This window comes from Aquarana catesbeiana, linkage group LG02, assembly GCF_042186555.1.
Source record: "Aquarana catesbeiana isolate 2022-GZ linkage group LG02, ASM4218655v1, whole genome shotgun sequence".
NCBI lineage: Eukaryota > Metazoa > Chordata > Amphibia > Anura > Ranidae > Aquarana > Aquarana catesbeiana.
In genome coordinates, this window is record NC_133325.1 from 363,362,738 (window position 1) to 363,376,011 (window position 13,274).

At 45.0% G+C, this 13,274-nt stretch overlaps 2 protein-coding genes across 3 annotated transcripts in view; one reads left to right on the forward strand and one right to left on the reverse strand.

Moving 5' to 3' along the window:
* The window catches only part of TAF1D (TATA-box binding protein associated factor, RNA polymerase I subunit D), a 50,408-nt gene extending 40,407 nt beyond the window's left edge, over window positions 1–10,001 (reverse strand). Inside the window, exons 1-2 of the mRNA XM_073615083.1 lie at window positions 9,786–10,001; window positions 169–461 (exon numbers count right to left, since the gene is read on the reverse strand). Coding sequence (XP_073471184.1) covers window positions 169–338 — 170 coding nt within the window. The 5' untranslated portion in view covers window positions 339–461; window positions 9,786–10,001. The remainder of the gene's footprint in view (window positions 1–168; window positions 462–9,785) is intronic.
* Window positions 9,994–13,274, forward strand: part of LG02H11orf54 (linkage group 02 C11orf54 homolog) — a 43,667-nt gene continuing 40,386 nt past the window's right edge. Inside the window, exon 1 of one of the 2 annotated variants that reach the window (XM_073615081.1) lies at window positions 9,994–10,138. The gene's annotated coding sequence lies outside the window, so the exon portion shown is untranslated. The remainder of the gene's footprint in view (window positions 10,139–13,274) is intronic. The other variant, XM_073615082.1, reaches the window with a different exon arrangement.

A 13,274-nucleotide genomic window follows, 5' to 3' on the forward strand; every position in this document is an offset into this window, starting at 1 on the left:
AGAATCTGCTGCAGCAGTGCATGGTAGCCAATTAGCTTCTAACTTCAGCTTGTTCAAATAAGCTTTGACAAAAAAAAAAAAACCTGGAAGTTGATTGGTTTCTATGCAGAGCGGCACCAGGTTTTGTACTCTCCAGTTTTAGTAAACCCCCCCCCATGTGGTCCTTACCTGTTGTCATTCTGGCTTGAAATGTCTGCTTCATGTCTGATGGCATGATCATCATCTGGATCATGTTCTGTATGTTCTTGGTCACTAAATAACTCTTGGCTTTGAGGAAAATCGACATTAGGGCTACCAGAACCATTTCCTTGTATATGTTGTGCATGAAAATGATCCATCTCTCATTCTCATAGCATTCAGATGTTTATGCTGAACATCACCAAAATACTTCCATAAATTTGCTGAAGCACTTCAGTTTTTTTTTTTTTTTTTTGTAAATCAGATTGGGATTTTGCATCACACTGTTCAAAGAAAAATACACATATATAAATACATACATTATAAGATCACACTTATATAAAATAAACATTAGCTACAATGAGAACAAATGGTTCACTTTAAAGCTGCCTCTCAAAGCATCTTATACTTCTGGTCCTATCACTTCTCCATTCACCACTGGGAGCAATGAATCTGAGTGTATGCTCAATTTCAGCCAAAGCTGACACAGGGCTTTGAAATTTTCCCCTATGGCACAGTGGCCAATTACCAAGCACCAAAACTGTCACGTAACAGAGGAAGAGAGTGAGTTATAGGATCCACTATACCCAGAAGTAATGTTTTTTTTTCAGGTCATTCCCAGCAACAGAATAATGGAGGGAGTGAAAGGAAAGGAAGACTATACATGGCACTAGGCACTAAAGTGAATATGCTCAGTGCTCTGAGAGCTGATTGGAGGAAAGGGACACAACCCCCCACCCCGCCATCTTCACACAGCACAGAGCTGAGGCTGTCAATCAGCTGGAGGTCCCTCCCCTGTCACCATTTTTCTCTTGGTGTCAGGAAAATCTGCCAGAATTGATTCAGGCTGATAGCAGAGGAGCGAAACAGCAGACAAAAGTGACACCTAGACTAAGTTGACATTCGCATTAAAAGCACGCGTTTGAGGGACATTAAAAACTCTCCTCAAATGCCTATGCAAATGATACAATAGACAGCACACAGTGCTGTTCACATTATCAAAACAAAGCGTTAGCATCACGTTGCTTCTAAATCGAAGCCTCATATAGAGTCAGGGGGCGCTTGAAGCCTTTCAACGCCTCCCATTCACGTCTGTGGCAACGCTTCGCAAATGCTCTGGCAGGTGTTTGCGGCGCGGTTGTGGGGCATTAAAATTTCCTGTAATGTTAGTTTCCATTGTGGAGCAATTATAATGCGCCTTAACGCTTAAACGGTTCAAAACTACGCACAGGGCGTTTGGGGAGCATTTTTAAGCTCGTCATTATTGCTTGTAAAACGCAAGTCAAACGCTCATACTAAAGCTCATTAACGCCCATAATAACGCTATAGTAGCGTTTGTTAAGCGTTAGAAATGTAGTCAAGTGTGAACAAGCCCTTAGTGCTCTTGAGACAAGTACACACTATAGAGGAATATGCTTCCTTCATATTTCATCTCTGAGGTTTATAAACACTTTAAATTAACAACATTAACACTGCCAAAAACAACAAAAAGCCTTACACCAGGAGGGTGTTTGGCTCACAGTGCTACACTCTGCCTGGATTGATCATAAACCAGAAGGCTAATGTGAGACATGAATATGGCCTCACATTATACAGTATCTGACAAAAGTAAGTACACCCGACATTTTTGTCAATATTTTATTCTATCTTTTCATGTGACAACACTGAAGAAATGACACTTTGCTACAATGTAAAGTAGTGAGTGTACAGCTTGTATAACAGTGTAAATTTCCTGTGCCCTCAAAATAACTCAAACACACAGCCATTAATGTCTAAACCACTGGCAACAAAAGTGAGTACACCCCTAAGTGAAAATGTCCAAACTGGGCCCAAAGTGTCAATATTTTGTGTGGCCACCATTATTTTCCAGCACTGCCTTAACCCTCTTGGGCATGGATTTCACCAGAGCTTCACAAGTTGCCACTGGAGTCCTCTTCCACTCCTCCATGACAACATCATGGAGCTGGCGGATGTTAAAGACCTTGCGCTCCTCCACCTTCCTTTTGAGGATGCCCCACAGATGTTCAATAGGGTTTAGATCTGGAGACATGCTTGGCCAGTCCATCACCTTTACCCTCAGATTCTTTAGCAAGGCAGTGGTCGTCTTGGAGGTGTATTTGGGGTCGTTATGTTGGAATACTGCCCTGCGGCCCAGTCTCCGAAGGGAAGGGATCATGCTCTTCTTCAGTATGTCACAGTACATGTTGGCATTCATGGTTCCCTCAGTGAACTGTAGCTTCCCAGTGCCGGCAGCACTCATGAAGCCCCAGACCATGATACTCCCATCACCATGCTTGACTGTAGGCAAGATATACTTGTCTTTGTACTCCTCACCTGGTTGCCGCCACACACACTTGACACCATCTGAACCAAATAAGTTTATCTTGGTCTCATCAGACCACAGGACATGGTTCCTGTAATCCATGTCTTTAGTCTGCTTGTCTTCAGCAAACTGTTTGCGGGCTTTCTTGTGCATCATCTTTAGAAGAGGCTTCCTGCTGGGACGACAGCCATGCAGACCAATTTGATGCAGTGTGCGGCGTATGGTCTGAGCACTGACAGGCTGACCCCCCCACCCCTTCAACCTCTGCAGCAATGCTAGCAGCACTCACCTGTCCTGTTAAACAGCTGTATTGTCTTGGCCACCGTGCTGCAGCTCAGTTTCAAGGTCTTTGCAATCTTCTTATAGTCTAGGCCATCTTTATGTAGAGCAAGAATTCTTTTTTTCAGATCCTCAGAAAGTTCTTTGCCATGAGGTGCCATGTTGAACTACCAGTGACCAGTAAGAGAGAGTGAGAGCGATAACACCAAATTTAATACACCTGCTCCCCATTCACACCTGAGACCTTGTAACACTAACAAATCACATGACACCGGGGAGAGAAAATTGCTATTTGGGCCCAATTTGAACATTTTCACTTAGAGGTGTACTCACTTTTGTTGCCAGCGGTTTAGACATTAGTGGCTGTGTGTTTAGTTATTTTGAGGGGACAGCAAATTTACACTGTTATACAAGCTGTACACTCACTACTTTACATTGTAGCAAAGTGTCATTTCTTCAGTGTTGTCACATGAAAAGATAGAATAAAATATTTACAAAAATGTGAGGGGTGTACTCACTTTTGTGAGATACTGTATATACAGCAATCAAAAACTAATATCAACTATTGAGCGGGTAGCCCAACACCTAGACACACAACTACTACACACTAGGAGGAGTGTGGCCGGAATCAGGGAGAGGGAACTCCACCCGTGAAGACAAAAGCAACGGAAGGGAGAAAACAACACAGACTTCTGGTGTAGTAAAAAGATCAAAGAGTTTTATTAAAAACATATTATATACTCACAAAATGAAATGTGATAAGAGCACATATAGTCCACGAGAAAAAGCCTACTCAACACACAACACAGTCACAAGCAAACGATGGATAAGCAGCCACAGTGTTTGGATCACCGTGTAGCCAGCTGACAGTGAGTTGACAACACCCAAACAAAAAAAATATGACCAAAATTATGGGTAGTGGACAAAAACCACCAAACATAAGCCCAGCGCTTGCAAAGTTAATACAAAATATACATTGTATCAAATATGTAACAATTGCTCTTCAAATGTTGCAAAAACAACACACAAATAATGTCCACATGATAGGTAAAACTGGTACTCACACCAGTGTGCAAAAAAATAAAATAAATATCTTAGAAAAAAGTAATAACCAAATTCATATAATATTATGTGTATAGGATTGTGAGTTCAACATAAGTAAATTCCACCACCAAAGAATGCTCCACCGGTGACACCTTCCATCCAAACAGAAGTAAATACTCCTCACTCACAAGTAGCAGTTGCTTTACTTAAGGTGATACTAAAGTCAATGGTTTTTGCACAGAGCAGCCCAGATCCTCCTCTTCTCGGGTCCCTCGCCGGCCCTCCTGCCGAGTGCCCCTACAGCAAGCAGCTTGCTATGAAGGCACCCGAGCTAAGCTACTACTCTGTGTGCCCATTCAGACACAGAGCCGCAGTTCAGCCCTGCTCCTTCTCTCTCCTCATTGGCTCACTGACTTTGATTGACAGCGGTGGGAGCCAATGGCGCCCCTGCTGTCTCAGCCAATGAGAAGTGAGAGTCTCGAGCAGTCGAGACTCTTATGCAACATTGCTGGATTGAGACGGGCTTAGGTAAGTATTAGGGGGGCTGAGGGGGGAGCTGAATGCATTCCTCCACCCCAAACTCACCTCACTTCCATGTCTTTATGGACCTTGCTTTGTGCACTGGTGTGCAGTCATGTTAGAACAGGAAGGGGCCATCTCCAAACTGTTCCCACAAAGTATGGGAGTATGAAATTGTCCTAAATGTTTTGGTATGCTGACACCTTAAGGCTGGGTTCACATCACAGCACGCTCCGGCTCAGAGCAGGAGTCCCCATTCACCGTTTCAGGTCAGATTTCAGCCCGAATTTTTGGCTGAATTCAGACCTGAAACGGACCAAAAGACGCTCCATAGAGAGCCGGTCACAATCTCCTGCTATGTGAATTGGATGCGGGGAAACCGGCATCCAATTCGCTATAGTGTGAACCCATCCTTAGAGTTCCCTTCACTGAGACTAAGGGGGCAAGCCCAACCCCTGAAAAACAACCCCACACCATAATCTCCCCTCCACCAAATGATTTGGAAGGGTGGGCCAATACTTTTGGCAATATAGTGTGGAGTGAGTTTGGGGTGGAGGAACTTGACTGGCCTGCCCAGAGTCCTGACTTTAACCTGATAGAACACCTTTGGGGTGAATTAGAGTGGAGACTGCAAGCCAGGCTTTCTCGTCCACATCAGGGCCTGACCTCACAAATGCGCTTCTGGAAGAATGGTCAAACATTTCCATAGACATACTCCTAAACCTTGTGGACAGCCTTCCCAGAAGAATTGAATCTGTTATACCTGCAAAGGGTGGGCCAACGTCCCAATACTTTTTTTTTATCCTCCTTATCACACGGTCCCCTGATCACTGGCCCCAATTTCCATTGTAAGGGTAGCTCCTTGGCTTGCAGGGTCCTATGTAACCCCCCCTTACATGTGCACTCACAAAATACAAGCAGCCATTGCCTGCAATAAACACGCACAGGCAGCCCAGAGAAATTAAAACCATTAAGTCTTGATTGGGGCACAAGCATGACGGAATGCTAGGAATGCTTGGGACATGTGGTCCCAAGGACCCGGCTCTCTGAGAGGTTGAGCCGGGTGCAGGTCCAGGTTCCTGGGTGGATCCGGACCTTATGGTCACAATCTTTCCCCAGCCAGGACCGGCACCTGTGGCTTCAGCCCGCTGTTACGGAAAACAGGTGACAGACGCGCAGAATGAACTGCAGTTATGAGATCCACAGAAGTACAGCCAAACAAGCTTAGGATATACTTCTCATTTAGGTCTCTTTCACACATGTGGATCATACATTTCATCAGTTCAGTCACGTTTTTACAGCCACTAGCAATGCAGAAACGGATAAAAAAAACAAAAAACTGTTTGTCAGTTTACACCTTTTTTTCTTCCGATCCGTTTTTTTAAAGGAAGAAAAATAGAGCTTTGATCCGTTTAAAAAAAAAAAAAAAAAAAGGATATTGATGGAAGCGGATGTAAACTGATGTAAATGGATGATCACCCATCCACACATCCTGTTTTTCCATAGAGATGCATTGATGCTTGTTTTTTTCATCTGTCAACGGATGGATGACAAACGGTCCCCATGTGTGAAAGGGGCCTGAGCCTAGGTTTTCCACTATTGCGACCTGAAAGTCACGCGATTTTGCTGTGACTTGAAGCAATGCCTGTGTATTCTTGAGGTCTATGGACCTCAAGTCGGACCAAAGTAGTGCAGGGACCACTTTGAAGTTGCACAGATGTGAACGGTACTCATTGGAGATCATGGGGTACGACTTGTTATGCGACTTTGCAGTCCCAAGTCGCACTAGTGGAAACGTAGCCTAAATGTTTAGGAACGTTGTAAAGAAAAAATGCATCTGTAATAAAAAATGCTGAAGATTTACTACTGTGTTACAGTAAGTACATACCCAGCAAAGTGCACAGAAATTTAGGCTCCCTGGATTTCTGGTAGGACAAGAGTTTTTTTCTTACATTTATGGAAGAAATATAATGGGAGGACCTTAATTCTATCTTTAAACAGACCAAAAGGAAGTAACTAGAAGTTCATTGGTAAAGTGGCACTTCACCCAAAAGGGAGGTTCCGCTTTTAGCATTTCTCCCCTCTCCCCTGCCACATTTGCCATGTTTTTTTTTTTTTTTGTTTTTTTTTTAAGGGGGGGGGCGCAGCTACCTAGTATTGACTTGACAGGTACCCACTTCCACTTCTGCTTGGATCTCCTAGGCAGTCCAAGTGGAAGTTCTTCTTCCCCCCTTCCTCCCTACAGTCTTCTGGGACATGTCACAGGTCCTAGCAGACTTCCAGACCGATCAGCCAGCTATCACAGCCAGATGCTCACAGTTGCAATGCCAATTTCGGGGGGGAAGGGCTGAGGGAGTAGAGAAGCAACGGTTTGGGTGACCACATCACTGGACAGTGGGACAGGTGAGTGTGTGTTTATTAAAAGTCAATAGCTACAACCTTTGTAGCTGCTGACTTTTAACCACTTGCTTACAGGGCACTTAAACCCCCCTCCTATCCAGACCAATTTTCAGCGTTGACGCATTTTGAATGACAATTGCGCGGTCATACAACACTGTACCCAAATGAAATTTTTATCATTTTTTCACCACAAATAGAGCTTTCTTTTGGTGGTATTTGATCACCTCTGCGGTTTTTACTTTTTGTTAAAAAAAAAATGTAAAAAACTGATTTTTTTTTTTTTTTAATTTTTTATATTTTGTTATAAAAAATTTAAAACGGGTCATTTTTCTCCTTCATTGATGTACGCTGATGAGGCGGCAGTGATGGGCACTGATAGGCGGCAGTGATGGGCACTGATGGGTGGCAGTGATGGGCAGCACTGATTGGCACTACAGGTGGGCATTGATAGGTGGCACTTGTGAGCATTGATAAGTGGCACTTGTGGGCACTGATGAGGCAGATGTGCCTCTTCCACTTGGGGACCGATGTCCCTGACATCCGAGCCGGTGATCGGCTTTTTTTTCTACTCGCGCTGTCAGTGCGAGTAAAAAAAAAACAAAAAAAAAACGATTACCGATCTTTTGTTTACATCATGTGATCAGCTGTCATTTGCTGACAGCTGATCACATGGTAAGGGGCCGGGACCGGCCCCTTACTCGGATCAGTGATCAGCCGAGTCTCAGTGACTCAGTGATCATAGCGCGCCCTGCAGGGCGCGCGCAGGGGAGGCCGTCATATGACGGCCTCCCGTGAATTCAGGCCGGCGCTGTGGCCATAGTGGATGCGTAGTGGTTAAAAAAAAAAACAAAAACGACAGGAACTCCACTTTAACCACTTGCCGACCAGCCACCTTCATTATACTGCAGCTAGGTGGCACAATCCCACGAATCGCGGTAACTGTACATCGGCTCAAGAACTTGCTTCTGTGGGCTCGGTCCCACGGGCCAGCCATGGGAGCCAATCAGTGGGTCTGATGGACCCGATGTCCGCCAGCCACCCGTATTCATTTCCCACAGTGACAGAACAGGGATCTGCCTGTGTAAACAAGGGGAGATCACACAGATCCTGTCTTTCTGCTAAGCAGGAAGATGAATCCGTGTGTTTACCCAGTCACACAGTCCCCCATATAGTTAGAAAACACCTGCAGGGACCACATTTAACCCCTTGATCACCACTAGTGTTAACCCCTTCCTTGCCAGTGTCACTTATACAGTAATCAGTGCATTTTTATAGAACTGATCGCTGTATAAATGTCACTGGTCTCAAAAAAAGTGTTCGATTTGTCTGCTGCAATGTCGCAGTCCCACTAAAAATCGCTGATCACCGCCATTACTAGTAAAAAAAAAAAATTTCATAAATTTATCCCCTATTTTGTAGACGCTATAACTGCCCAAACCAATCAATATAAGCTTATTGTGAATTTTTAACCAAAAATATGTAGAAAAATACATATTGGCCATAGACCAGTGGTTCTCAACCTTCTAGTGCCGTGACCACTTGATAGGGGTTCCCACAACTTGGGAAATTTTAACAGTAAAATTATTTTCGTCAAGTCAAGTAATTTGCACCCCTAACCCACAGACATTTAGCGCTCCCTGAGTCCCTTCCACTTGTACAGTATTAAAACCCTGTATGGTACATTTTAGGATGTACCACTCTCTCTTCGTTCTGTCTTTCCCTATCCTAATTCCTTGTCCCCCCGCCCCCCATCACTCTCTCTAGCCATCTTTTTCTTATTATTTCTCTCCCTTTTTCCCTCTCCCTTCCATGTATTCTCTTTTTGTTCCTTCTCTTATGCCTTGAGGGGGTGGGGGGAATGGGATGAGTGGCAGTGCTGGCGGGGAGTTGGGGTGAGTGGCAATGTTCTGATCAGCCAACTTAGGTGCTCTTGATCAAGGTGATCTGCTGATCTGAGAACTATAATGGGGACTTTTAATGGCAACTCTAATCACAGGTAGTGTTGCTGTGTCTCCAGCTCTGTGGCGTCTCGTAGCAGTGACACCTATGCTGAAATCAGGAGATAGGGTCTCCTCCAGCCCCTCCCACTTCACATTCCTCACCAGTCAGCTGATCTCTAGTCTCTGCCCCCCAGCCATGCCATGAAATGAATGGGCGGCTGTGAAGAGGCTGAGTGGGCTCCAGCAACAGCCATTAAAAGGCTGGGAGAGCGGTGCGGGCTTCAGGAACAGCCCAGGATTTGGTGACCCCTGGCAAATCGTCATTTGACCCCCAGGTTTCAAACCACTGGCCTAAACTGAGGAAGAAATGTGTTTTTTTATTTTTTTGGGGGGGGGAATATTCATTATAGCAGCAAGTACAAAATATTGTTTTTTTTTTTTTTTCAAAATTGTTGCTCTTGTTTTTTTTTTTTTAATAGTGTAAAAAATAAAAACCACAGAGGTGATCAAATACCACCAGAAGAAAGCTCTATTTGTGGGAAAAAAAGGAAGTCAATTTTGTTTGGGTACAACAAAGCACTACCAAGCAATTGTCAGGTAAAGCGACGCAGTGCCGCATCGCTAAAAATGGCCTGGTCATTAAGGGGCAAATCTTTCCAGTCCTTAAGCGGTTAAGGTAATGATTACTTGGTTGGATAGCCCAGGTGAGCTGTGACTTATGTCCAAACACTCCTGAGCTCCTCCCTAGTGGGCAGTACCAAGTGAATGAGATCACACTGCGGCTGCATGTAATGCACATGGTTGTGGGGGTGCTACCGGGGTCACCATATCACTTCTGTGCCAAGTGCCTCTGAAAAGTGATCCACCATAGATAACTTTCTGAGGAGCAGAAACGACAGTGCTGGAGCGTATGACATCCAGCATGTCACAGCATTGTGCTCTGCTTCACAACAGGACTACTGATTGTATTCTAACTTGTTGAAATAAACACCTATTTCTGTACATAGGAATGTCTCCCTGAATGCTTCATAGAGATCATTCCTTTATAAAAATAAGAGCAATCTTGTAGTAAGCCATCCCTCGGTGTATGCGTGATTTCCTACCTCCTTATAACACTTCCAGGCTGCCTCTATCCTCCACATCCAGCATGTGTACTACACACAGCTCTACACATTGCATGGCATCACACTTGGCTTCCTGTCTTGGTCACATGATCATCACCAATCCCATCACGCCTCTCTCCTTAAAGGAACACACCACCTCTTCATTACATAGGCAGAGTTGCCTAACAAGTCTTGTTTGGGTGTATAGTTGATCATATTATGCATTGAGGAGGTGATGTGTAGCTTTAAAGAGAGAAGCATGATGGGATTGGTGGGGTGATGATCATGTGACCCAGAGCAGGAAGGATCACATATTCACACTGTAGGAGAGAAGTCAGAGAAGAGCACTGGAGGTAGGAGATCACACACACTTCCTCAGCATTGCAGGACTCCCACATTTAACCCTTGTGCTGACACTCTATTTTCACACAGTTGCTAAAACTAGTTTTATTTTTTTTTCTTTATGTTAAACAAGAGGATTTAAGAGCCGGCTCACACTGGGACGACTTGTCAGGCGACTTAGCCGCCTGACAAGTCGCGTCCCGATCTGTACAATGGAACCGTTGCGTCGCTCCGACTTAAAAAAAAGTTTCCTGTACTACTTTGGGGGCGACTTGAAGCGACTTGCATTGACTTCTATATAGAAGCTGTTTTGCAAGTCGCCGCTGCTGTCACGTTCAAGTCGCCTGAGGCAGTCGCGCTGCAAGTCGTGCTGCCTCAGTGTGAACCGACTTAAGCACAGAATCAATTGTTTTAGGTTAAACAAACCATGCACAAATGTTATGAAATCTACTTTATATTTGCAGTATAAAAATACAACAAGATATTCAAATGTTTTATTAAATAAAAAAGATTGATACAACACCCAAAATGATAAACCAGCTAACACCCAAATGACTGCCCTCATTCCAGGATACTTTCCATCCGTTGTGCCACAGGTGTTTACACAGCTACTTCCCAAATGTGTTTACATATACATTGTACATTCACATCACTCCCTGCCCTCAAGGAGCTTACAATCTAAGGTCCCTAACTCACATTCATACAGACACATAGGGCCAATTTAGACAGGAGCCGATTGACCTACTAGCATGTCTTGGGGGTGTGGGAGGAAACCGGAGAACCCGGAGGAAACTCACGCAGGCACAGGGAGAACATGCAAACTCCAGGCAGGGAGTGTCATGGTTGGGATTCAAACCAGCGATCCTTTTGCTGCCAGGTGAAAGTGCTAATCACTACACCACTGGGCTGCCCAGTATAGTTTATTCATTCATATATAGTAAAATTAAATCCAGGGTCACCCCAAGGACCATACCCACTTCTTTTCCAAACCAACGTTTATTGAGCAAAGAAAAGGGGAATAAGACAAAAATCAAGGATTGGGCATACAAAATCCAGAAGGAATACAGTATCTTACTTGTATAACAAAGCACATCATATGGCAATTAGATGCATTACATTGTAGAATAGAGAAAACATATAAAATAAAAAGATGACCATACCCACTTTTAACCACACCAACAAAAACATCATGACATACAGTGCAAGGGGGAGGTGGGGGGTGCAGTACGTAAAGGACATCTGCACCTTTGGTATATTTGTCCTTTAGGGCTCATTTACACTTGCTTTGGCTTTAACAAGGCTTCAACAAGGCTTTGGACAGGCTTTGTTAAAGCTCTCTGAAGTCAAAGCTCCTGTCTCTAAATAAAATGGTTAGCTTACAGTTCTGTTTACACCTTGCTTTTGCTTTGCTTCAAAAATTATACCCCATGTCGCTTCAGTGGTGCTCGCCTGAAACCTCATCAAAGCTCCACTAAAGCCCCACCAAAGCACCAAGCAAAAGCAAGGTGTAAACAGGACTGTAAGTTAACCATTTTATTTAGTGACAGGAGCTTTGACTGGCGTTCAGAGTTTTAACAAAGCATATCCGAAGCCATGTTTTCAAGCAAGTGTAAACTAGTCCTTAATCAATTCCCTACCCCTTTAAATGCAACCCACCAACTTACCTTCCTCCTGGATCAAAAGATCTTCACTCTGCAGCCCTGCCACCCAGCAATAAAGTTGCTATGAGTAAGCTATACTGTGCTGGTCTGCTGGAGGGCACCAAAAGTATGAGTTGCACATAGCAATGCATAAAACCATGGCTCACATGTGTACTAAAAGAATGTCCCGGCAGGTAATATTTTCGGAAGAAAGGCTGGGCATAGTGCCTCAGCAAAGTTTGCTTGATCAAGGAAGAACGTAAGAATTATTATTAGAACAACCGTCCTTTAATTACTCCCAAGCCGCTGCAGTACTGCTTATTTCTGCATCCTCTCGCACCTTCTTGCAACACTGCTAACTTCTGCATATGCTTCCAAAACTGGTCACGCCTTCCCTTCCCCCCTGCAAGTCTCTTCCAGGACTGCTCACCCATGCACTCCCCTCTGCAGGTCTCTTCCAGCACCGTTCACCCCTGCAGGTCTTTTCCGGCACTGTTCACCCCTGCAGGTCTCTTTCAGCACTGTTCACCCTTGTGGTGATGCCCTGCGAGTCTCTTCCAGCACTGCTTGCCCCTGCAAGTCTCTTCCAGGACTGCTCACCCTTACACTCATGCTCTGCGACTCTCTTCCAGCAATGCTTATCCCTGCACCCCCCCCGTAAGTCTTTTCTAGCAGTGCTCATCTCTGTTCTCCCCCTGCAAGTCTCTTCCAGCACTGCTTACCCCTGCACTCATCCCATGCAAGTCTTTTCCTGCACCCCCCCCTGCAGGCCCCTTTCAGCAATGTTCACCCCTGCAAGTCTCTTCCAGGACTGCTTCCCCCTACATGTCTGTTCCAGGACTGCTCACCCATGCACTCCCCCCTGCAGGTCTTTTCCAGCACTGTTCACCCCTGCAGGTCTCTTTCAGCAATGTTCACTCCTGCACTCCCCCTGCAGGTCTCTTCCAGCACTGCTTACCCCTGCACTTCCCCCTGCAAGTCTTTTCCAGCACTCCCCCTTTCAAGTCTCTTCTAGGACAGCTCACCCCTGCATTCCTTCCTGCAAGTTTCTTTCAGCACTGCTCACCCCTGCACACATGCCCTAAAAGTCTCTTCACTTTTGCACTCCCCCTGCAAGTCCCTTTCAGTACTGCTCAACCTGCACTCCCCCCCTTGTGTCTTTTCCAGAATTGTTCACCGCTGCAAGTCTCTATCAGCACTGCTTACCCCTGCACTCATCCAATGCAAGTCTCTTCCTACACTCCCACCCTGAAGGTCTCTTTCAGCACTGTTCACCTCTCTAGCCCCCCCCCCCCATACAACCTAGCACTGCTTATTCTTGCAGCTATCTTTTTACACTGCTTGCAAATCTCTACAACCTATAGCCCTCTTCCCCTTTGCTTAAAACTTACCTTAGGGACTGTGGGAGTCCCACTCCCTGAGCCAAATCGCACAGCTATTATTTACTACAGCCACCCATAGTTTGTAGCTTCAATCTAGGAAATTGCAAGAACAGCAATGCTGAGAA